This window comes from Chironomus tepperi, unplaced genomic scaffold (assembly GCF_022539635.2).
Source record: "Chironomus tepperi strain 1889 unplaced genomic scaffold, CSIRO-AGI_Ctep_v1 contig_87, whole genome shotgun sequence".
NCBI lineage: Eukaryota > Metazoa > Arthropoda > Insecta > Diptera > Chironomidae > Chironomus > Chironomus tepperi.
In genome coordinates, this window is record NW_027226209.1 from 824310 (window position 1) to 849467 (window position 25158).

The window sequence follows — 25158 nt, forward strand, 5'->3', positions numbered from 1 at the left end:
TGAATAATGAGGGTTTTTGACTGATTTTGACTTGATGTCTTGGCAATAGTCTGAAAGAACAAACAACTTCAAATTGTCTTCATTACTTTAGTCAGGAGCTGAGTCAATGGTAGAGCAACCTTTTTTGTGTCCCGGTACACATTGTGGTCCCATAAGCCAAGACATCCTGTTCATGGAAATTACACAGCATATAGATTGCCCAACGCTGCCTTAGGCATTGAACACAACTTACGCACGAACCCCAAAATCCACAAAATTCAGGTCATTAACAATCCACAATTTAACTAGATGAGATGCATGATTTAGTGATGATATTTGAGGAAATATCTACTCAGCCCCCCGAAAAAAAAATTAAAAATTATTCATACACTTGCCTCATATAGACTTCCGTCATCGCAACATGCTTCATTACATTTCTCAATTTCAATTGAATAGCTAAAAAGCACCGCATGCGAAATTTTTCATAATTTTTAATGTATTCATTGTATTTAAAGCTTAAGTTGAAAAGTGAATTGGTTAATGCAAAAAAAAAAACTTCAATTCAAAATTATTCAAATTTTTAATAACATAAATAGAGAAAAAAGTTAATAGCATAACTGGGGGCTGTTTGGAGGTGATGTCTAAATGGCTATGGGGAAGCTTTTGGCATTGTTAATCCGGCATTATAATGGTTGTTGAATGTTTATTAGATACTTTATTGACTTTTGAGATCAATTATGATTTAAAGCTTCTCTTCGATGTTTCTTAAGTCTGGTTCTGTTGCTGGCTTCTGCCTCATCGCGACCAACTTTACTGCTAGCATTACAAATAGACAACATTGCATTTTTGGCAATCTAGAACAGTTTTCTTCGTTATTGATTGAGTTCAATCCCAATATTCAAAATTATTGTGTAGCCACGACAGTGTAGCTATGTTGCAGTGTAGCCCAGAAGGCATACAATATAGAAAATATTGAAAATCCGGCTCCAGTCAAGTGTGAGTCTTGCCAAATGCCAGATTTGATAAAATCTGCCTTCAAACCATAAATTAGTCAGTCTGGTAGAATTTTCGGCAATTTCTACTCTGTGTGTTTTCAAAGTACCCGTAACTTACACACAAACCCACAAAAACCAGAAGAAAATTATCAATACACAAAAATAATTCGCAAGTGAAACTTACGCACGTTTGGTGTTGCAAAAAAAAGACCTTATGGCAAAATGTAAGATAATACTTTGTTTCGGCATAACTAATTGAGATTTAATGGTACATCTAGTGACATAAATGTCAGCAATTAAGAATTGTGTACAACACAAACTTTTACATTTTTATACTCATAAAAATGTGAAGATACGCGAAAATATGATTTATAAATGCAATAAAGCTACTCTAGCTACTCTTTTTACTTTCCATCTCAAAAATTATCAGCTGATTTTCATCTTTACGACAAGAAAAGAAGTCAACAAAAATAGAAATTTCATGATTTTGTTCAGCCATAAAAAATTATTCTGATTTTATGTCCATTGTTATTAAAATTTATTGTGGTCATTCTGCATTTTTGACATTATTTACTAGCGAAATTGGTTGGTTTTCCAAAGAACTGCTAAACCGGTTGCTGAACACAAATACAATGATGCTTCTGTCAGGTGCAAAATTCATTTTATAACGTTCTGATCTGGCAACAAAGTGATTAGTTCTTTGAGCTTATAAATCTTATTTAGAGTGACTTTTTATTTGGATTAAAATGAATTTTAGAACTTGAAATTGCAAAATGCGGATTTTATGAAGTTTCCATTTTTGGAGCAAAAAATAATAATCCTAATTTGTAACCCGAGAAGCAGGATGCAGCAAATTTCGTGATTTGTATTAAAAATTTGACCAAAAACAGCGATTATGGTTCCATCAGGACACATTCACGTGTTATCAATAAAACTGCATCATCATACTCACTTATTTACTGTAATCAAGTTCCTACGTGAAGGAACTCTGTTACTGGTTCTGAGATATGGCGAAACCTTAACGATTACATTGCACGACTCGGATAAACCGGTCAACTTTACGATTTCTTGAGAAATTTTGATTGCATCCTATTCAAATTCAATGTTATAACACCCAGAATGAGAATGATCTGATATAATTATAACTCGATTTCGAAGAAATTGAAATAAACTAAATTTAATCTTAAATCTTTTAGAATTTCGTAAAGCTGATTATGCATAAAAAAGCTTGAGGCTAATGACCTGGAGTATCTTCCAGTCGATAAAACTTGATTCGAATTTTTTTTTATGTATTCTAAGTCAACTTATAGTTTTATTTTAGTAATATCCATAAAAATTGTGTTTTGTTTCTCTAAATTTCTGGAAATGGACGTTGAACCTGATGACATCACAGAGTTTTGAACAGGTTGTGATTAGTTGATTGGATTCTTTGTAATAAATTTAACGTTTGTGTAGCTTGTGAATATATTCGATTGATTAATATTAGTCTGTTCCACTTGGGGTCTTCAACGAATTTTCGAGATCGAGAATAAGAACTCTTAGTGGAATTTGCCAGAAGGTTGACTTGGCTTTGGCTTGGGACCAGATCTTATCGAATCTGGTCAGAAGCCGATGAAACGCTGGTCAGGCCCCAGATTTTGGCAAATTTGTACGTCTTTTGTGTTCCGGGTTTACATCTTTATATCTTATAAGACACCAGGTTTCAAAAATGTGGGCTTGAGTCAGTTTCATGCCGATTTTATACCCGATTCACATTTAATCCGACTTGACACTGGCCTAGTACTAGATTTAGACCACTTTTATCTTCCGGAAGAGTAGAAAGCTCAAGACACACTGAAATAAATAACCATTTAAAGCTCGTGCAAAACATAATCGTCTTGATCCCCTTCAGCAATAATTCTTGATTCAAACATCCTTGAAAATTTCACACTTAATCACAAAATTCAATCTCAGAATTGATTTATTAAGAATAAAATATAAGTTTATATTACACCATCACTGATCCCATTTATCATCAGACAACATTTAACACGTAAAGCTTATTGTAGCTTAAGCGTCAGCAACAAAAATTTTTCTCAATTTTTCCACGATATGATACTCGTCGACTTAATAAATTGGACTCACAATTTCACATGACATGATACTTGATCATGAAAAATAATCTCTAGACTCTTTTATGAAACATAATGCATCTTCGTAAGCTTCAAGTTGACCATCAATCGTAGCGCGAAAGACACAAAAAAAAAAGAAAATAAAAAAAAAATCTTTTGTTTCATTTCCTTGAATGTTAAGGTAGAAAAAGCAGTGAAAAATTAAATTAATAGCTGCAATAAAAGGTTAAAAGCATGAATGCACTTGAGACACTTGTCGACGCAAAAAGTCACAATGATTCGTGAGAGATCGCGTCACAACATAAAAAATGCTGAAAACGAAAGTGAAAATGCAGCTAATTATAGAGATAAAAAAATTTCAATTTCTTTTATTTCCATTGCATTTCCTCTTTAATTCACTTCTTTTTTTAGTTACTTGCATAATTTAATTTCTTTTTCTCTTTCTTTCTTCTATTCCGCAGGTAAGAATCACATGGAGTTCATTGAACACGGGTTGTAATGAACTTTTGGATTAAGTTCATCTTCTTCGTTATCATATTGGTTTGAATGCATATGTGAATGTGAGTGGATGTACCATAAGTAAGTGGATTATGCATCTGGAATATTAATTAAGTTGGAGTGCAGAGAGAGGATTAACATGCGATTTCGTGATTAAGATTCGTTTTTATCATGAAGTTGTCGGATAATGTTGGTATGATAATTATAGTCAAGTGAGAGTCACACTCAACTCAGAGAAATCAAGTTGTTTGGTGATGTAGTGGTTTAGTGGTCCTTAATTTGTGACATCGTTGGTTGCATCTATCAATTGTGGTCAAAGCTCAAAATCGACTCGAATATTGAGTCAAATCGACTTTAGTTGACTTGTCGACCCAAAATCTGAGTCGACTTCTAGCTGTGATTGTGGTTTATAGCCTTTCTCAGATAGTTTTAGAAGCTGACTATTTCCTGGTTTCATTCAGCTAATTTCCAATATCAAGCGCAATATTATCTCTATAAACAGCCTCTTTCCAAGAGTTCTATGGTCGCCCATGTGAGTTTAGGGTTTCTTGGTTGAAATTTAACCAGGACTGCCATTTTAAGATGGTAGATTCCCAATTTTGCACAGCTATATGACCCACAGTATGGCGATGCGACGTGTTAAACCGCAATTTGTGTGTCTTGAATCACAAAAACTGAATTGTCATGGCTAGAAGAGTGAAAAAGCACCTTTTCCAATTCTATCTTCCCTGGGATCAAACCTAGATCTTTAGGGTCGATAGACAGACATTGACCACTACCGACTCCAAAACTGATTCGTTTTCACAACCTCAAATTCAACCAGTCCCTTTTTAACATACTTTCAATATGCACAACTCTGCAACTCAAAAGAATGTAACAATAAATTCAAGAATTCATCCACGGTCTACAGAAATAAAAGGTGAATTGAAATTCAAAGAAAGCCGAAATGTGAATTAAAATTTTTTATTCACACACGTTTCATTCAACAAGACACAGACAAAAAAAAAGTCAAGTAAGTTTTATGTTAAGTGGCTTTAAGTAAGTGAGCAAGCAAATATTTAAGAAGTACATAAACTGAATAAATTGTTCCATTGTCAACTTATTTTTTTTTGGAGATCATTTTGACATAATTTGAATACAAATATTCGGTATTGTTTTAAGTTAATTGTTTCTGTTACGTCTTAGATGATTTTAGGGTACTTAAGTAAATTAATAGGAAACAATTGAGGGTATTAGACACAAATTAAAGCTTTTTATCAACAGAAACTTGAAATTTTTTTTTGCGTACCAAACCTTGACCTGTCCACTACATCTTGCACTTTACTCCATTCCATTTATGTCTCATTCATCAACCAGTCGTACAATCCAGTTTTTGTTTCATTTGTCCACGCTGCATATGAATGAATTAATAATTGTGTCTTGTTATAGTCATAATTAGGCTAGACTCATGAATATGTTTAAACCTCATTTTTTCGACTAAAGTGAAAGACTTTTATGCATAAAATGTATGTCTTATGATATAATAGCTCACCGGTCGCCAGCCTTTTGACTTCATTTTCGTTTAAAATGATCTACATATGAAAGAAGAAGCAGCGCAACACATTTTGGATACATTTAACTGTATTACCGACAGGTTTAACAATTGAATTAGATAATGGACTATGTGAAGCAGCCTTAAATCGCTTACGGCAGTCAAATACTTCATGCCAATTTCTGTCTATTTAAATAAAACTTTTTTTTGGATTATTTTATAAATGGTCTCTTTTAAATAACTTTACGTACCTTATTTAAATCGATTATTACAATTATTTCCCTGCATCATGAAAAGCTCTGCTGCTTTTCAACGAGATGTAATTGAATTTTTTTCTTATTTTCATGCTCATACAGTATAAATGAAGTGCAATAAATTGCATAAGATTTTTTTTTGTGTTATTTCGAATAAATTGTGAAACATTTTTTTCTTATGTTGCGGCTGTTTGCTGCTTGCTGCTGCTGCCACACATAAGTACACAAACTAATAACAAATTAAAGGCAGAGAGAAGAAAAAAATTCTTCTTTGTGGCTGACGATGAAATAAATACCTTCACTTGTTACACTACGGAATGTGACCTCGTGCCATCATGATTGTCAATTTTTTTTTTATACTTCTTGTGTTGTTTTTTATGCAGTCACGTGTTGAAATTAAAAGCTTATAATATTTTAAAAAAAGATCAATAAATGAAATTCATTAATTTCATCGTCAATTTGACAATGATTGAAATTTTATATGGTGATAAATTAACAATTTTTTAATGATTTTATCTTATGGATTTTTGTGGTCGAAAAGGTGGGCAGTTTTTGGGGTTTAGAGTGTCTTAATTGGGGTCATATTTCATTTAATTTATTTTCGGGGATTTTATCTTGTAGATCGTATTGAAAATTGGCTGGAATAGAGTTAAGTTTTAGTTGCTGGTGGATAGTGTCATAGGCTTATTTAATCATGACTAGTTCTTTTTAATCTACTTTGAATATTAAGGCATTCAGCAGTCGAAAAGGGTTATGTTTTTGACCAAATCATATCCTTGTGTCTCAACATACTTACATACTGTGCCAAAAACACGACGACCTAGTGTCAGATTTTGGATCGATTAATCGACTCAGAAGGCACACGATGGATAAAAGGCGGAAAATTTAATCCAGGTCGGCGTAACTCACGCGTGTGTCCAGATTCAGAGAAGCCTGGTTTCTAGACGGCGACCTGAGGCTCCAATTCTTACATATTATATACTGTGTGCCTCCTTGCTACCCTTATTAAATTTAAAATCTGTAAAAAGATCCAATTTTCCCACTTATCACCTCATCCATGCCTGAAAATCTTAAGCTTCACTTAAAACAAGCTCTTAAGTGACCATCAAAATTAACACTTAATTAATAAAAATTCTGATACCAAACAAAATCCATTAAAAAATTTATAACCCATTCACGTGACGCCCCAAACTTCTCAAATTTCCCATATTCACACCACATCCATCGTCGATTGCATAATTCCATTTAATTTCGGCTTATCTACCAAGTCATCATGCAGTCATCATTCATTTCATTATGCTTATAAAAATTCCTGGTGATGCCAAATGACGTAAAATTTATTATAAGTTATCCATAATATTCAACAAAAAAAAAAACTTGTAAATGTAGTTTTCGTGAATAAATTTCGTTATGCATATCAATGATCATCATTTTTTGCGATTATCAAAAGCAAAAGCGATCATTAAACACTTTTACCAATTTTCATTTACATCGGCTAAAAAGAAGATGGAAAAGAAGTAGAGTTTTATTGATAGGAGACCGAGCTGTGCATGAAAATCAGGGGAGTTATCTGATAGATGGTTGGCTTATGATCAGCTTGACCATAACTTCCATAACCGAAAGGGATACGGGATGAAAAGATCAAAAATAATGTCCACAGGCCTAATTTACAAGAATATGTTCAATGTACATCTTACGGTACCTAGTGAGCATGCTCAATAGGGCTTAACCGTATGGAAGCGGCTTAATGGTATGGATGAGAGTGAGCATACCATTCAGCCCCATTGAGCATGCTCACTGGTACCATAAGGTGCTCATTGGGCATATGCTTGTATGATAAGGAAGACCATCCAGAGTGAGGTTAGATTTTACCCAATCTGAAGCGGAACCAAAGTTTAGCCTCGGTCTTGGATACTCGTACTTATCAAATTTGACAATGATATACAGCCTAATCTACATACTTTTAGTAAATTGCTCTGTTTCTCGGGCTAGACTCAACATCTCACTTTATCTTAACACACTACAAAAAAAGCTATAATATTCAGCATAGAGAAATTGATTCGAAACTTTTTTATTTCATTTTCCTTTCTTCTCTTTGGCATCTTGCAGAGCATTGATCGAAATTTCACTTTTCATATCTCATAGTTGCTTCTTTCTCTTCATTTCTTAAATAAACAGTTTGCAAAGTGTGATATGATTAGTTTGCGTACGATCTCGTGTGTGTGTATATGTGTGTTTTGGACTAAAACAAAACATCTGTAAAATATATTGATGCGTATCTTAATGAAATGAAATGTTAAAAATATATGAGAGATGTGAACCACCTGCCATCACCTCCTCCTACTGTAATTACTATTTATTTACTTTTTTTTATTATTCCATTGCGCGTTTAAACGAGTGAAATAATTTTTTGAAGCATGTAATTCCTCCAGCCAATTATGAAATCTTTCTCCACATATCTGATGTATCTACACAGCTTACTCTCGTATAATAGATGCGTATTATTTTAATTATTATTAGCATATTTTCGTGTGTTTGTTTGATTAAACAAATTTTAAGATACAGCTATGACTCGATGTCTCATAACGTGTAACAATTACAAATGTTTGCTCGTAACTAATCGATTAAAATTTGTTAGTCACATGTTAACACAAAAAAATCTTATGTCACATGGCCTATGTAAACGAGTTACTGTCCCAGATGCCTAAAACATACCGCTTAACAATATCCGATATCATCACATATTGTCTTAATAAAATATATGATTATACAAATACATATCAGTTTGGTGCATCATCAACTTATTTTGCATAATTTTATCGTAGATTCATAGACAGTTTCGCCAAAATCGGATGTTGTTGAATAAGATATGATTGGTAATATTGACTCATTTCCTAAACTATTATTATCAATTTAAGACCCACCGTTGTGGTAGAAAAATATTTGTTAATAGTGATAAATTATGTGATTAAACTACTAGTTAGATATAGTAAATGAGATTCTGATCATGACACCTACATACTGTGTGCTTTTCAACAAGATTTTGGTTAAGTACTGAAATTGATTCTTGCTTATATGGATTGAAAACATGTAAATTTGATGGTGTATTTAGTCTATTTTGGGAAATTGGTCAAGATATTTAGGTAAATAGGAGATTTCTTGATCTTTAATCAGAATTCCATAATAAAAGAAGATTCCGAAAAGATCCTCGATCGACTCAAATGAAGAAGGCATTATTTGGCAACCATTTGGTCCCACTGCTTCATTCCTGTCGCTAATAACTTGACATCTGTTGAAAAATTCAATTTTGAGTGGTCTGTTCTCTTCTTACCCGTTTTCTCTTGACCGTCCACTCATAATTCATCCCAATTCAACTAGTATTCTTACTAGGCAGAAGGTGCTCGCTAGTGCATCGATACGCTTCAATGTGCAACTGGGGTTACCCCTGTAAGCTTGCCTTAAAAATCAGTATTTCTAAATCCTTTAAATCTACTGCAGTATGTTCCACTTGAGTTAAATTAAATTGTCCGTCAAAGCCAGCTTAAGCCTCGAAACAATTCGCCATTCCTTCTAACGACTGTCATAAATATAAAACAGCAAAGTCTCATCAATACACCATTAAGCTCCTAATCATTGTCAACGAAATTACCCTCAAAAATGAAAAACTCCACACAATAGAATTAGAAATTCATACTCAAAATTACCGCAAATGCGCTTCAATTTCCCCTCTAAATTAACGCATTTAAAAACAACTTTTCATTTTCATATTCATCATTATGTTATGCTTATATGTAAAGAGCGGCATTCATGGCTTAGTGAATCTTCACTTTTTTTTTTGCATTTACTAGCTGCAAAGTAAACACACATTTTATAACAATAAAAATAAATCGCATGTAGTACATTTCCAACTATAAATGTTGATGAATTAATCGACTCAACATTTTTTTGAAAAGAAAATTTTATTAAAAACAACATTTGAACATTATAATTAAGTCGAGCATTAAATCATCTAGTAAATCATCAAACTAAACTTTTACGCTATGCGATGTTATTGATTTTCATTAACATTTCAAGTTATAAATCAGCATGAACAGATGATGGTTGTTTTATGATAGGTAAAAGTGTCACAAATCGTAGTGATTACTCAATTTTATGGAACGACTGTGACTCTTTTTGTGCTTTAGTATTGAAACTTGATTGAGACTCTTTTCTATGTCTATGTCTATTTTGTGACATACATTAGTTAAGTGAGCTTCACTTTTGAGATTGTAGGGTTCGGACCGATCTGAAATGCTCACAGCGTGAGATAGTCAGAAAACAGTGCTCCTAGTGCACCACGTGACTCTGGTTTTGAGTAGGATTTGGAACTATCCTGCTTTCTGCTAGAATCACGCTTGTCTGGAGAAACTACCCTAACATGCAAATAGCATACTTTCTTAATACAAATAGATCACTACGTTACCTAAAAGCGGGCTCTTTGCCTGTTTGGGTTATTTTTTGGATTTTTTCCTGCCATGTGCCGGGAGCGACAACCTTTGCTTTATCATATACCACGTACTATGTTGATTGTTCCCCGAGACGCTGAAGTTCTTGATTCGAACTAAAGATCAAGTTCAACTGATAATCTAACTCAGTGGTGGACATAAAAGTTAATTAAGTGAGCTTGGTGATAATTCCCGATCGAAAGTACACACGGCTTACAGCACACAGGTTTGCTCACATCTAGTGCAAAGTGGCACTCAGACTGCCCACCACTGATCTAAAGCATTCAATATTCATTCAGACATTTTAGCCACGTATTAAATTTACAAAAAAATCCCAAAAATTTTATTTAAAACAACTTACAGATCATTACTATTCCTAACGATTTAAAACAGTATTTATTTGTATGTAAGCTTCAGACAAAGCTTCAGTTTAATAAGAACACATTATTCTTAGGCTTTACATAATTTAAGACGGACAATTCTGGTTAGTTATAACAGTTCCGTCCATTTTGAACTCCATGGATTTAAATCTTGGATCTGATTTGCTAACAAAAAGTGGATCTGCTGATTTTTGACGACTTACAATCATTCCCATGTGAATATAGAAGCCTTGTTGACCACCGCATGAGTAGAATACACCATTATCTCCATCATTATCTATAATTGTGGTTTTCATTGGCAATGGAATTGGTGGATTTCCTGGCAATGTGATTGTTGATGTAAATTCACCATAGCTTTTATTATTAATTGGACCAGACATGTTCTTGTAGACCCCTTGTGAGATTAGGGCTATATTTAAGTCTTCAATACCTCCTTGGGATGTTATATCAATATAAATGCATACGGGTGCAACTTCTGGCTTATTTGATACTAAATCAAAGTATACTTTTGTCACATACCATCTTCCAGTAGCTATTCCACTAAAATTTAATCCTTCTGGTGGTGGCAATGTTAGGCATGGCTTAGTTCTTGGAACAGCTAAATTAAAAAATTCATTAAAAAATATTTTAAATTTGTTTTGCTGTTTAACTTACCGCCTCCGGGTGCAGCACCTCCTTGAGGATCTCCTTGACCACCACCACCACCTCCTTGTGGATAGCCACCACCACCACCTTGCCCTTGCATTCCTTGTCCTCCTTGTGGAGGATAACCCCCTTGACCTTGCATTCCTGGGCCTCCTGGACCTCCTTGATAACCTCCAGGTCCACCAGGACTTCCTGGACCACCTCCGTATTGTGGATCTCCACCTCCTTGCATTCCTGGGCCACCTGGATATCCTCCACCGCCACCTGGCATTCCTGGATCTTGCATTTGTGCTTTAAGATATGCGAAGAAACATGATGTAAAAAATACTGTTAATTGAAGTTTATTCATGACTAAAACTAAAGCTGGTCTTGATATTTTTGAGCTATTTATATAGAAAATCATCACTTTTTTTATTCTTCAAATTAATCATATTGTCGAACAATAAAACATGTGGAATTGTGTAGCAACAGAATGTAACAAATTGGGAAAAACTGATTAAAGGAAGTGCCAAAGGTAAAACAATATCATCAAGTTCGCAAAAATAGAAAAAAATTACACATGTTAGGTTTGGGTGACTACTACTAATTTTACGTCTGAACAAGTGAAGCGTATTTTGAAGGGATTTAGTGATCTGTGTTGTGTGGTCAGTACTCAATTATGTATAGAAATGTGTAAAACCAAGACAATGTTTTGAATTGGGGGACATATCCGATTTATAAAAACGGAATCCCTAGTGAGACTCGAACCCACGTCCAAGAGTTTTCGATCACATGCTCCTACCACTGAGCTACCGGGTGATCGTGATATCCCGTTGATATGACATTAAAAGAATTCCATTCCAACACTGTGACCAATTGTGATCCATTGCCTAAGTCAGATGGTACCTGAAGCTGTTTTCTGTCTGCCGAGTGCAATCTTCTGTTAGTATCAACTGCTTCCTTGCCCAAAATCTTAATTAGGCCCTAGAATCGACACAAAAATTGAGCATCTAATCAACAAAAACCCAAACTGCATCAATACATCATTCAATCCATTCAAAAATGTTGTTAAATACAAGCTAAAACCTAAATAACCATAACGAATTAGTGACAACTTAAGTGCTTTTGATTGAGTCATTCAATGAAACAGTAGTAAAATATAGAGTAGTGAGGAATCTTCCATAAAAAGATTTAAATATTTATCTCGTAAAACGTCACAGCCAGCTGTTAAGTTTAGCAATGAAACTCATCAATTCTCACTAAAATGTCAAATTTGTTAATCATTGCTCTAAAAAAAATCATATTTCATGGGAACAAAGCCTGTCTTTTCTATGTGCGGCATCGCTTTATCTCTTAGCACAGTCACAATAATAGCATGTAGACACCCACATTACGTTAACTTAATTAACATCCATTTTCTTTCTGTTTTACTTTAACTTTTTTTTCTTCCACCTTCTTGAATGTCGAATGGATTCAAAAATTAAACTTGGATTTCTGGCATGAAATGTTGGTCAATGTTGCAATAATTTTTGAAAAACTTTCCTTTGTTGAAGCCAATTACGCATGAAAAAAAGTGACTTTCAATATTTTTTTTACTTTTGTTTGTGAGGAAATAATTTCATTCATCTTGAAATGGTGACCGGCATTAATTTTTGGTGCTTGCATCAGATTGAAGTGTGTGTTCCGTGGAATTGATGATGAGAATTAAAGTTGATGGATTTAATGAGGAAATGTTGAGTTTTGATGAAAAAAGTCTGCAAAAAATGCGCTGAAAATTTAACGGTCACAGATTTAAAATTTTTGAAATTTTTAACGGATTTTCAAAATTTTGAATTTTTGACTGATTTAAATTTTTGACAATTTTCAAATTTTTAATTTTTACCGAATTTTCAAATTTTAAAATTTTATAGCATTTTCTAATTTTGAATTTTTTAACGGATATTCCAAATTTTGAATTTTGGGCAAATATTCAAAGTTGAATTTTTAACGGATTTTAAAATTTTGAATTTTTACAAATTTTAAGTTTTTATAAAAATTTTAAAAATTCCATCCAATTACTTATCACAGCCATATCCCATTAACTTCACAATAATACGCTAAAAATTCTTCCAATTCGTATTCATTTCACATGCAAAACTGACGCAATTATGGCTGAGACTGTCGATTTACTATGCCAAAAATAGTATTACAACTTCTTTTAACTGATCACGCTTAATGAATACATTAAATTAACATCGTTAAAAGAGATCGAATGAGACAAAATAGTTTTGCTAGATGTGCAATGCTCGTGAATCTCTAGTTAATTAAAGATACTCATACCTAACATAGTGCCTTGATTGCAAAAAATTATGTGTGACAAATGTCATAAAAACAACAAAAAAATTTCAAATTAATTGCCCGTATCACATAAAGACACATGACATACAATCAAAATCCAATATCGTTCTGGATTGTTGAGCATTTACTTGATTTGAGAATTGCATCAAGTTTTACGTACCTTTTGTTATTATTTCACTTACTTACTGACTTATTCACGGTAATGATTTCGAAATTTAATCTTGCCTTTACATTATTGGATTACGACAATAACAAAAAAAAAAGTAGTTTAAATTTTTTTGTACATTTCGCAAGCGGAACAAAAGTGTCTCGTGTTTGTTACTGCTTGTGTCTTTTTTTGTTGGAATCAAATCGACAATCGCCATAACAATTAAGCTTTTGTTGATTTTTCATCTCAAAAATTTAAATTTAGTCATAAAAAATTGATCGCTTAAAATCCAAGAAAGTTGGAAATGGCAGCAACTTTTCTCTTTCTAGTGCTTGCAATTGCTGAAGGTCTTGCATGCTTCTTAGAATTTCACACTGAACTTGTTCTTTTAATTGTCTTTACGTAGTAAACTTGAGTTTTGTATTCAATTCCATCTTAATGTATTGTACCGTTAAGTTCTGCTCGGACATGCATTAAATTCTATATTTAAATGAAGATTGCCTTCAACGTCCATGAGAGGCATATGATCTTTAAGTGGTATTTAATTGATGTTAAGATTAAAAGAATCTTGTAGAATAACAAGACATTTGAAGATTTTTATGATTTTTGGCGCCTGCATGAAGGTATTGTTCAGCAATATTATGTGGTATTTGAGTCCATTCCTCTGGTACAAGTGCACATGTCACATACACCTGTATATGATTCAAAAAAGGACAGATGATAGTGTCGAGTCTCGATACCATGACCGCTTGGTCGGTATCCAATAATTAGGTACCGAAAAACGAAACCATTCCGTCACTGAGACACCTCGACTCACTTAAAATAATCTACAATACCTAAGAAATAAGAGGCTGCACTATGAATGAACGTGAAGCTTGATCGACTAATCTAATAGTTTGCAGCTAATCACTCTTAAATCATCCGAGAAGTTCTGTTAATTTGATATTTTATGGAAAGCTTCTTATACAAGCTTTTAGTTTAGGTCTTTAACAGAGATTAATGTTATTTATGTGTTTTGTCTGATAACATTTAGCAAATGAATATAAAAAACTCCATAATTACGTCAGTAATTTAGGTTTAATCTAGATAACCTTTTAATATTTCCATAAATTATCATTTAGGCCATTTTAAAGACATAGAAGAAGTTCATTTGAAATTTTAAAGAGTTTTTTTTTGGATTGATTTATTAGGTGTGCTTGTGTCCAGCATATCTTATAAATCAATGAAATTCAGTATGTTACATATAATGTCATTAACAAGCAAAGATACAGCATTTTTTTACCTTAATGGTCTTTCAGTACCATGGAAGCATGCTCTTTGTCTGTTAGAGTATGGAACGGGCAATGGAAACCTGAAAGTTAATGGGCAATTTCGATATTTCCACAGTCTAATATGAAACATCACCTTTGATTTTCTCTAGAAATTGAATAAATTTATTTCTCGTAGAATCAGAATCTTTGCCAAACTCAAAAGTCTCAGCCGATTTTGTTTTGATTCTATTTTCAATAATTTATAGCCCCAACAATATTAGCATAATTTCTCGAGAAAAAACAAATAGAACTCACTAAAATTCTTGACATTTTCGAATTTATCTAATTTTTTTAATGTTTCCTGTTTAGCTATTTGGATTTAAAAGATCCGGAGCTACGCGTTCCATGCGTCTCTGGGCTAATAACAGTGTAACGAGTGAGGGTTCATACTCAATCCTGGATCTACAGTTTATAGTAGGATCCAGGCCTCTTCTTTAAGACATTCCTCTCAATAATGCCCATCAAGTCACTTCGACTCCAATTTCCTGTTTGCCTGACCACAATTCACGCAGTTCCGAAATATAACCATGAATATTGCCATTCACGACCGTATCACAATTCGGAATTTCAAAGAGAAAAGGCTACATACAATCAGGGATTACAATTATGTATCAACAAAAAAAACCACGCGAAACTTGTTCATTGTGCAGCACCAAAAAATACAAATTGCTGAATCGAATTTATAGTAAATATTCATTATTCATTTGATTCGGAGGTGAAAATGAAAAGACCGAGCATGATATGCTAACAATTTAGCCAAAAATAGTTGTCAATCCTTGAGATCTATAGACTAATTTCCTAATTCAAGACTTGATTAATTACAGCATTTTTTTTTGTTAGTTTATGTCACCATTTAAGGTCTAACAAGGCAATGAGCATTCCTTAGTTCCCTCCAAGAAGCTGTAGCTTCTCATTAGGGTTATTTAAACATGTTCAATGCAAGTAACTTTATCGCGATTCTTTGTACATTAATTAAAAACATTTCAATGCAAATCGGATATGCACATAAATTTGTTCATTACTGTTTAAGTTTTGTGCTCTATTGTTTTATTGGTTTTCCGACACAATGAGCATCTATCTATTATTATCTTATACTTTATGTTTGTGTTTGTTCCGCTGTTGTTATCGATCGACATGTAAAAATATTCGAGGTTTTCTATGAAATTAATTTATTCAGAGTTGGTGAGCTCAAGAGAAGCTGGTAACTGGTTTTCTTTTAAAGATATGTAAAAAAATCTATTTATAGACAGTAATTCTGTGGTATTAAGTTTTCATTCAAGATACCACTAAGGATTGAGGTGCTACATCTATGATGTTTATTGTGTTTGTTTTAAGTTTAAGTTCTGTTTTTTGTCGCAATAATTTTTAAGATAATTTATATTTTAATGGGCACTTAATGCTGATTAGCAATTACGGTTGGCGTCTATAAGATCTAGATCTTAAAATATTAAATGTCCAGGATATGCGAGCAGATGCTAGGTATTTAACGACAGTTCATTATGCTGATAATAATGTTGACGTCCTGTTGGATATAGGAGCAAGTAAATTCATTCAAATTAAATAGCCAATGCCATTTATATATGCATGCAGCTGCTAGTCTTCATGATTCCAAGTGAATGATTGCAATATTTCAACTCAATCTTAGAGCTTGAAGTTGATTCGAATTTCATGAAGAGCCACAAGAATCATATTCTAAAGACCCCACCAGGAAAAGCTTGTTGTAAGTTACTCTTAATGAAATCATCCTTGCTATTAGCTTGAGGATTTTTTACATTTCTGGAATTTTTATTGTTCGAATCAGAATTACCCACCTCCCCCTCCGTGCTTACTTACTTCATCAGTCATACCGATCAACTGTGATCCATGACCTCTCTTAGTTGACGTCAAAAATTGACTCTACCGCTAGCTGTCCTTTGTCAATTGCCAATATCAAGTGCTACACTGTCTCTATCAATAGCCTCCTTCTAAGACCTCCTCCGTCACCTGAACGTAGTAAATGAACAGCTCTTTCCTTTAAACTAACTAATCAATTCTCTAGCTGCTGTTATTGCCAAGTCGACTCAACTCAACAATTCCATCCAAAACATGACTTAACTATGACAAGCCCCGCAGTCAATCATCCTTTACCTAATCATCAATTTTTTTTTAGACATTTTCAACACATTTGGTACATGAAACATTACAGAGATCAAGGTTAGATGAAAAGTTCCTTGCTTTTAACCTTATCACACACAGTTCCGAAGCTTTGAAATTTCTCGGTGTGATTCACAGTATGGCACTAAATATCAATGATTCCTCATCTCTTGCATAGTCAGACCTTTACATTGAGACTTATCATATTGTATCTTTAGTAAATTTTTTGAGATCAATTAACTATTAATATTAAGATGCAATAAGCTCCGTGAGAGATTTCAATGATATGTTTTCTGATGTAAATCTATCAAAAAATTGAGAAATATGTTTAATCGCACCTAATTGATCTTACCCTAACTCATCTAAGTTTTGCAATGATTTTTCTAACAATTATCAACCCTGACTGAATTGCGTGTGCATTGAAACTGCTTTAATTCAATTTTTCATGCCAAAAATAATGTTCCTATAATTATTTAATGCAATTTTTATGATGATTGAGTAATTTAGACAATTTTTATTAATCAAAAGAGGTCACATGCATGCTAATAAGAGTACTTGAATGTTTAATTTACTCAAATTATGATTCATAAAAGAAGTAAGTGTGATCCTTGATGCTGTATACACAATTATTTAATGTACATTAATCATTTATTGTGTGCGCGGTGCTTAAAAGACTCCAAAAAAATTTCTGATCCGATTTTTTCGATAATTTTTTTCTGTTTGTTTTCATATAAAGTTAAATATTTATTCGCATGCCTTTAACAATCGACACGTCAGCTGTAGAAAAATAATAAATTAATTTTTATTTTAGAGACGTGAAGATAAAGACCGTACCATATACATGTTTACATCTTCTTCTTCTTTTTCGTCAGTATTTTCAATGTCAGCCGACGTAGACTAAAAGACTTTTTTTTTGCTGCCGAGACATCTTCTTTTCATGCCTAATCTCTCATCACATGAAATCATCAAAATGCCATTTAATAATTCCTTCTTTACCGCTATAAGACATTACACGAGTTACGTTGACCTTTCGGTTTCTTGATGCTTCACATGACTTGAAACAAACAAAGACTTATTGACCATTTAGTTTGATTAATTGCTATTTATTACGCATTTTTAAATAATTTATGCACCTTACGATTTGTGTTTACATTTTATGACTGCGATGAGCGGAAAGCTACATTTTTTTGATTTAAAAAAGAAGTCATTAAAGGGTCGTAAATTGAATAAATGCGTCTAACGATAGCTAATTGTGAGGGAATTGTGGTTTACTGGACGTAAATTTATAAACAATTATTACCTTCGTTTATCGATCGTAATTGAATCATTAATTGAACGATTCTGGAAGAAAATGTCATATCTACAGTGAAGTGAATATTTCTGTGAAGAAAGCGACTTGGCATGCAAATTAAACAAAATTTGGAAGCATTTTGGTTGCTTAATAAGACAAAAGTATGTTGGAAGTTCAAAACGGAACTGCTTAGTTCCAATAAGCATTTGATTGACGACTGAAACAACAAAATTGTCTTTAAATGCTCATAATTCAATAATGGACTGATGAATATCCAAAATTCTTTCAGGTTTCTTTAGTATGAACAAAATGCTAAAAATTGGAAGCAGCAGTTCTGTCCTTTCAGGTCTGTAACATCATTTATTGTGCTTTCAAATTTTTGTAAACAATCAACTTTTAAATGAATATTTTTTCAAAAATACAACAGCTAGAAATATGCAGTAAGTACCAAAAGATCAGATTTTCAAAGTTCTACCAGCCAGTATCTAGTAATCAATGGAGAAATTCATAAATTTTGACAAAATTCAAAAAAAGTTTTTTTGGTTCACATAGAAATTGAAATTTTTTTCGCTACAAAACATTAAAACTTAAATAATATCAATGCTTGCTGACATTGGCTGAAAGTATTTTGAAAACCTGATCGTTTAGTACTTACTGTATATTTGTAGCTGTTGTCGTTTTTAAAAAAAATGAATTTTTAAATCGATGGATTACAGAAATTTGAAAAACGAAAAATGATGTTACAGGCCTAAAAAGACAGAACTACTGCTTCCAATATTTAGCATTTTGTTCATACTAAAGAAACCTGAAAGAATTTTGGATATTCATCAGTCCATTATTGAATTATGAGCATTTAAAGACAATTTTGTTGTTTCAGTCGTCAATCAAATGCTTATTGGAACTAAGCAGTTCCGTTTTGAACTTCCAACATACTTTTGTCTTATTAAGCAACCAAAATGCTTCCAAATTTTGTTTAATTTGCATGCCAAGTCGCTTTATTCACAGAAATATTAGCTTCACTGTAGATATGACATTTTCTTCCAGAATCGTTCAAATAAAAAATTGAATTTTTTTTATTGATGGAAAACAATTTTTCCTTCCTCATTGCTACTGAAACTATTTTTTTTACATTGTTGCAATCATTTTATGGGGTCGGTTGTAAATGAAGTGTGTCTTTGTCTTATTTAAATTTCAGAGCTCGAAAGTGAGCTATAAGTCGACTCAGATCTAGAACACACAATTTCACTACAATTTCAACCCATTTTTAAGAAAAACAGCTTGCTCCATTGTGCCGCTTGGGTTAAGAATCTACTAAAGTTCAATAAATAATAGACATTATACCCGAATAACTCCATTCCGGCACTTTTTTTTTATCAAATGAAAATCTGAAAATTTCCATTGTATTTAAATTGAAAAAATTTTCTTTCTTTCACTTCTCTTATTCAAATGTGCTCGGCTACTTTCAATAATTTTAAATCTATAATAGCAATGAGATTAATCTCATTTCAATCGTTTATGCTGCCTCACTTTCTGTTCATTTCCTTTCATACTTAATTTTGAATTGAAACAATATTTTTTTGATAAGCGTGAAGTTTTTTTTGTTCCTTCCTTTGATTCTTCTTCATCATGAATGTTTTCAACTTAATTAAATATTCATAAATCATTGTAATATGCAAAGAAGCTGCCGTGCATTGTTTGGAACTTCTTCTTACTTGTATGAATTTTCAACTTTTTACTTCAATTTGTAGCTTGTGTAAAATATGATAATGATAGCCATAATCAGCCATAATCATTAATAAATTGATATCAACACTGCAATTACTCAGAATTATTGGAACTAAGTCATTTATTATTAATTAATTTGTAGCCCGAATTGTCCATAAATATGTCTGAATTCATGTACGGAAAATAATTCATTTATTTCCTTTGTTACATGCCATATGGATCATAATGTAAGGCGTAAAATCATGGATGAAGGAATTTCGTAATAATTACATTGGTAGCATTGAACTGACCTTGCTACACATGCCCTGTAAAAAATGAAATATTGAAAGTGAAAAGAATTCTTTTTCATTTCTGTTTTGTGCCTCAATCTTCAATCTTTAGCTCATAAAGAAGAAGGTGGACATGAAAAGAACTTGAAATGAATGAGAAGTTGTGGACGAATTGGTTTTGAATGACACAAAGAGCAAAATAGGCAAATAATTACGATCATTAACTTAAAAAGTTCAATAACCATGAACTACATACTTCATTATTCATATGACTCACAAGTTTAAGCCTTAATCACTTACTTACTTTACATCCAAAACTCTTTTCAATTGATTGTGACTTCCTCCTTTCCTCCTTTCCTTCATGATCAATTTGATTAAATCTTGTCTGCACAAGTTCCATTGCTAATCAATATGATTATACTATTTAGTAAATTATATGCTGCCATAGTAGCTTCATACCTATCCATAAAGATCAAAGCTTTTAGAAAGATTCATTGCTTTTGATACATCTTTGGCATGTGAATGAACAAAGAAGCTCACAATCAATTATTTTATGAATTTTATTGCTACTTACCTTAAAAATACTGGTTATTGTGGTGATGTTGATGGATTCATAACATCCATCGGTTGATGATGATCGTGATCACTAGACTGTAATAAAACTATCAATTCCACGTTCCTTAGAAACATCTTTTTGACATAAATATTTCAATTTTTTTTTTGCTTCCTGATCTCGTTACATGATCTTCTTTCTCCAATTATGATGCAATTCTATGCGCTACTTTTGGTTGCATCAAAAACTGCACACAAAATATTATTTCTTTCCAATTTTTTATTTTGTGTGAGAAAATTGTGAGACTTTTGTGTTGTCAATTATTTGCTTCAACAGTTTTACTTGATGATGAGCTTGAGAACCTTTTTTTCACTGCCTTTCTTCTTCTTCTTTGCATTTAATTTTAAGTCAGTGTAAGATGTGTGAGGTAACTGAGTTTATTTTTATGGTGCAAGCAATAATAATGCCTGTCTATAGTACTTTTCATGTGCTTCGTTCCCACATTGCACATAGTTTTTAACTTTTTTCTAGCAACAAGCAAAAATACATATAATTTCTAGCTGAAAATTAAAGTCACTAACAGACACAAACAAAGGAAATTTCGAATTTTTTTGATTGTTTTTTTGAGGCAAAAGCCACCACGCAATTATTGGCAATAAAACGATAATAGTAACATGACCTCAATTTATTATGTAATATTTTCCATATATTGTGCATTGAACATGCACATCCATTACTACGAGAACTTCCTTTCGCTTCCGTTGTTTGTGCTTTCATCACGTGTGGTTTTGAAAAAATTTGCTATGGAATTTCTATTGGAATTTGAATTAAATTTGGAATCGTTCCAAAATGATGTCTATCAAGGCATTGCATATTTAAGATGCAGGTTGTATGCTTCATTTTGGTGCTGTTAACTTCTGTTTTCGTCCTCTTTTCCTCACAAATTCCTTCAAATTTTATTCATAATTGAATATAATGAGAATTTTTAAAATGATGCAGATTAGAAAGGCTTTTAAGGCCGGTCGTCATTAGCGGCTACATGGGATACCAAGATGCATACTTAACACCCGATTCTCTAAATGATAAACACAATTTCGGAATGAATCCCAAGCCAATTTCAATGCTGAGAGAAATTTAAATCAAGGAAATAATATCCATTGGAATTCAGCAATCCACAAATTTACCGACTGAGGAACTGCTCATCTAAGCTGTAAACTATAACAATAAAAAGTGAGAAATTCCAGTACTGCACCTAATCCATAATAAATCGTCAATTAACGAAAAATCATCAACAATAAATACCTAAAGGAATTTTAATTAAGCATGTTAAGCCTGATGCCTCATTAAAATAGCATTTAAGCATCAAATGCAGCCAACTTACATCGCTTCATCTTACTTGTTACACATGTACATATCACACACAATTCCTATAGTCTCTCATTTCCCTTCTTTTCTTTCTCCGCCTGCCTCTATCGTAAATCATGCTGATGTTACAATTGAGATGATGTTTAGTGCAAAAATTGCAGTTTAATGTAATGCTAACGAGAGAGTGAATTCAGAGCAGATTTTTTAATGCGCTTTAGTGGAATAAAGTCGATGGATGAATGAATGTTATGTAATGCATATTAAACGAAAATCAGTTCACATGGCAGCAGCACCAGCATATAGCAAAAAATGATACATTTTCTTCAATTTTATATTTATTATTTTTATTCTGGTTATTGCATGATACATTTATCTTGCTCATTACACCACAATTTCGTCATACTTAATGTCCACTTTCGGTTTTTTTACTTATTTTAAATTGGGTCTTTTGGTTGATGCCTCTTATTAATTGAAAAACAATTAATTCAATTAAATAACCTGAATATTTAGCAATAAATTGATTGTACATACATTTTATGTAATTATTACTTACACCGACCGACCTGCTGCCTTAAAAAAAACTTCTCTGTTTGTCAATGCTAATAAATTTTATTAAAGCGATATTAATTTCCTGCTTTTACTTTGACTTGTATAAATACGATAATAATAAAGCATTTCGTACGTGCTTGCATACCTTAAGATTTATTTTGTGTCAATCTAATTCATTTGCATAAGCTTTGATGTCCATTTGAGACTTGAGACAATAAAAAATCAATTTTTCATAGATTCCAGCATTTAAAAAAGTTATGAAATTCTCACAATAAATAATCTGTGCTGCCAGAACAGCTGAACAAGATTGAAAATTCAATTGGACATTTTTGAAGCATTTTTGTCCGGAATTTTTCATCTAAAATGTCCTTCAACTTCTTATGTTATGTATATGAGTAATCAACATTCATCAATGAAGTCATTGTACAAACAGCAGTTGAGCTACCAAACATTATGTGGCAAGGTACATGCACAATTTATGATCATTTATCAATTTAAACTTACAAAACTTGTCAAAATCTTGAATTGAATTGAGAAGGAGAAAATGAAGCATTTCTGATCGATTTTCATTTCAATTGCATGGATTTCATTAATTGCTTTAACTTTAGCAGTTCCATTTGACAATTTCTGCTTCCATTTCAATCATAGTTTTTTAGTGTATCAAGTCACATTTCTATTCAGTAATAAAAATTGGATAAAAAAGTTTGTTTTGTTAGGCACAAAAAAGTAAACAGTTTAATGTACAGCCATTGTGACTGAATGAGGAACATGATTTATGAAATAATGACTAGATATACAATGTAGGAGATAGAAAGCAGTTCAATATTCATGTAATGTGCTTAGCAATTTATCGTGGTATCATATATCAATACGTGATTAAGGCACACGCTAAGTATCATCAACATAAATGCAGCATAAATCTAGTCAAATTTCATAATTTTCATCTCCAATTATTTATGGAAGTTATTAGAATTAATTGGCATTTCTGTATGGATACTTATGTAATCTAATACGTTCAATCAATTAACAGTAGCATTAATCAACAGATTTTCTACATCCAAGTCCAAGTCTGAGTCAAGTGAAGAAAGAGAGAAAAAAAAAATCATTTCCATTTGTGGCTTTAAAGTTGTGCGATCTAAATTTTTCTACTTGACTTCTTAAGCCATTTTCATATTAAATTAATTAATGACCATGATTGTTAGTGTCAACCGCCATGCATGGAGAAATTGTAAGCTCTAGAAATGCCATTTTTATTCGTTGCATAATTATTTTGTTTGATGCTTTATGAACAATAACAGTAAATCCAACGCAAGCGTCTCATTCCATTAAGTCATCGTTCATTACTTGCTGCTTATTTCATTGTTAATCATCGATTATGGCAAATTTTAAAATTTAAATGTCGTCTTAATATGCTGCACATTCTCAATATCTTTTGTTGTCCACTTCAGATCGCCAATATTGTTGAAGGAAGGGAAACGACTCTCTTTTTGGAAAATAAATAAGCAAAGGCAAGAAGAACAAACAAAAAAATCGTGAACTTCATTTCAATTTTAATTTTTGTGCTTTTTTGCATTCTTCTTGTTCTTCTCATTTCAATTTTTATGTAGCAGTTCTTATTGTCCCTCAGTCTGAATTAATCACTGAGAAATTGGAGCAATATAATAATGCAATATTATGCTCAGTATACGATATGAAATCATTATTATGTTCAACATCTAGCAGTAATGTTTAATTTATCTCAGAATCGTGACATAAAGTATCTCAAAAATCAAACATTTGAACTGCGTCACTTAAAAAAATGTTGTTATTCTCTAAACATTCAATTCAACAAGGCTTTTGTCCAGTAAGTAGGTCTAAGTTTGTTTTTGAAATATTTTACTATCTACTTTATATTGTCCTCGAGATAATCGAATTGTGAATAACAAATAACATAGATAGATTGACTGATAGATCGATAGATCGCATGTTTGATGAAATAGCGAAATGCTTGTTTGATTATGTGGGCTTGTTGGGGACTTTTCTCAACGGGAGATTGCGAATTTTAATTTGATTTGATTGTGTAGATCAGTTGGTGTAATGTAGTGGAACATAAGATACAGGATGAAGGTGTGATTTCAGTGTCTTAATCTGGTATTGAATTTTGATAAATTTTTCATTACTTTATGATTGTGACTAAACGATAGCATCGTGTTGTTACTTACATCGCTGGTCGTACAGATCAAATATTATCTATGACCTCCTTTAGACGTCTCATAAAGTTGATTCTATCGCTGGCTTCCGTCTGCGAATTATCGATACCAAATGCTATGCTAACTCTATCTCTATCTCTCTGGAATCTTCGGTGAATCTGGCAAAACGCCGACCTGATGTTGGCCAGATGCCGGAACAGTTCCACTTGTGCTCTCCGGACTATGGATTAAATCTGTTTGAAAACTGTGATTTCCTAAAGTTTCAGTTTCGCCTAATTTTCGAGATCAAGACTGTTACTGATACAGAGACCGAGACCGAGACCGTGATCAAGACAACAATCTCAAGACCAAGATTATGAAGTCTATGTCCCAGCCTCAATAACCTTTATTGAAAACTTGCTAGGAATGCTTCATTATATTTCATTTTCCTAGT

At 32.6% G+C, this 25158-nt stretch overlaps 2 protein-coding genes across 5 annotated transcripts in view; one reads left to right on the forward strand and one right to left on the reverse strand.

Annotated features, from left to right (window-relative positions):
* Cda5 (Chitin deacetylase-like 5) overlaps positions 1–25158 on the forward strand; it is a 100074-nt gene that overhangs the window by 44408 nt on the left and 30508 nt on the right. The gene's annotated exons all lie outside the window — the stretch shown is intronic.
* LOC139086686 (uncharacterized) lies at positions 10168–11223 on the reverse strand. The gene is made up of 2 exons (XM_070635266.1): positions 10887–11223; positions 10168–10830 (listed from the first exon to the last, which is right to left on the reverse strand). The coding sequence occupies exons 1-2, from the start codon at positions 11161–11163 to the stop codon at positions 10319–10321; spliced, it is 789 nt and encodes a 262-aa protein (XP_070491367.1). The 5' UTR covers positions 11164–11223; the 3' UTR covers positions 10168–10318.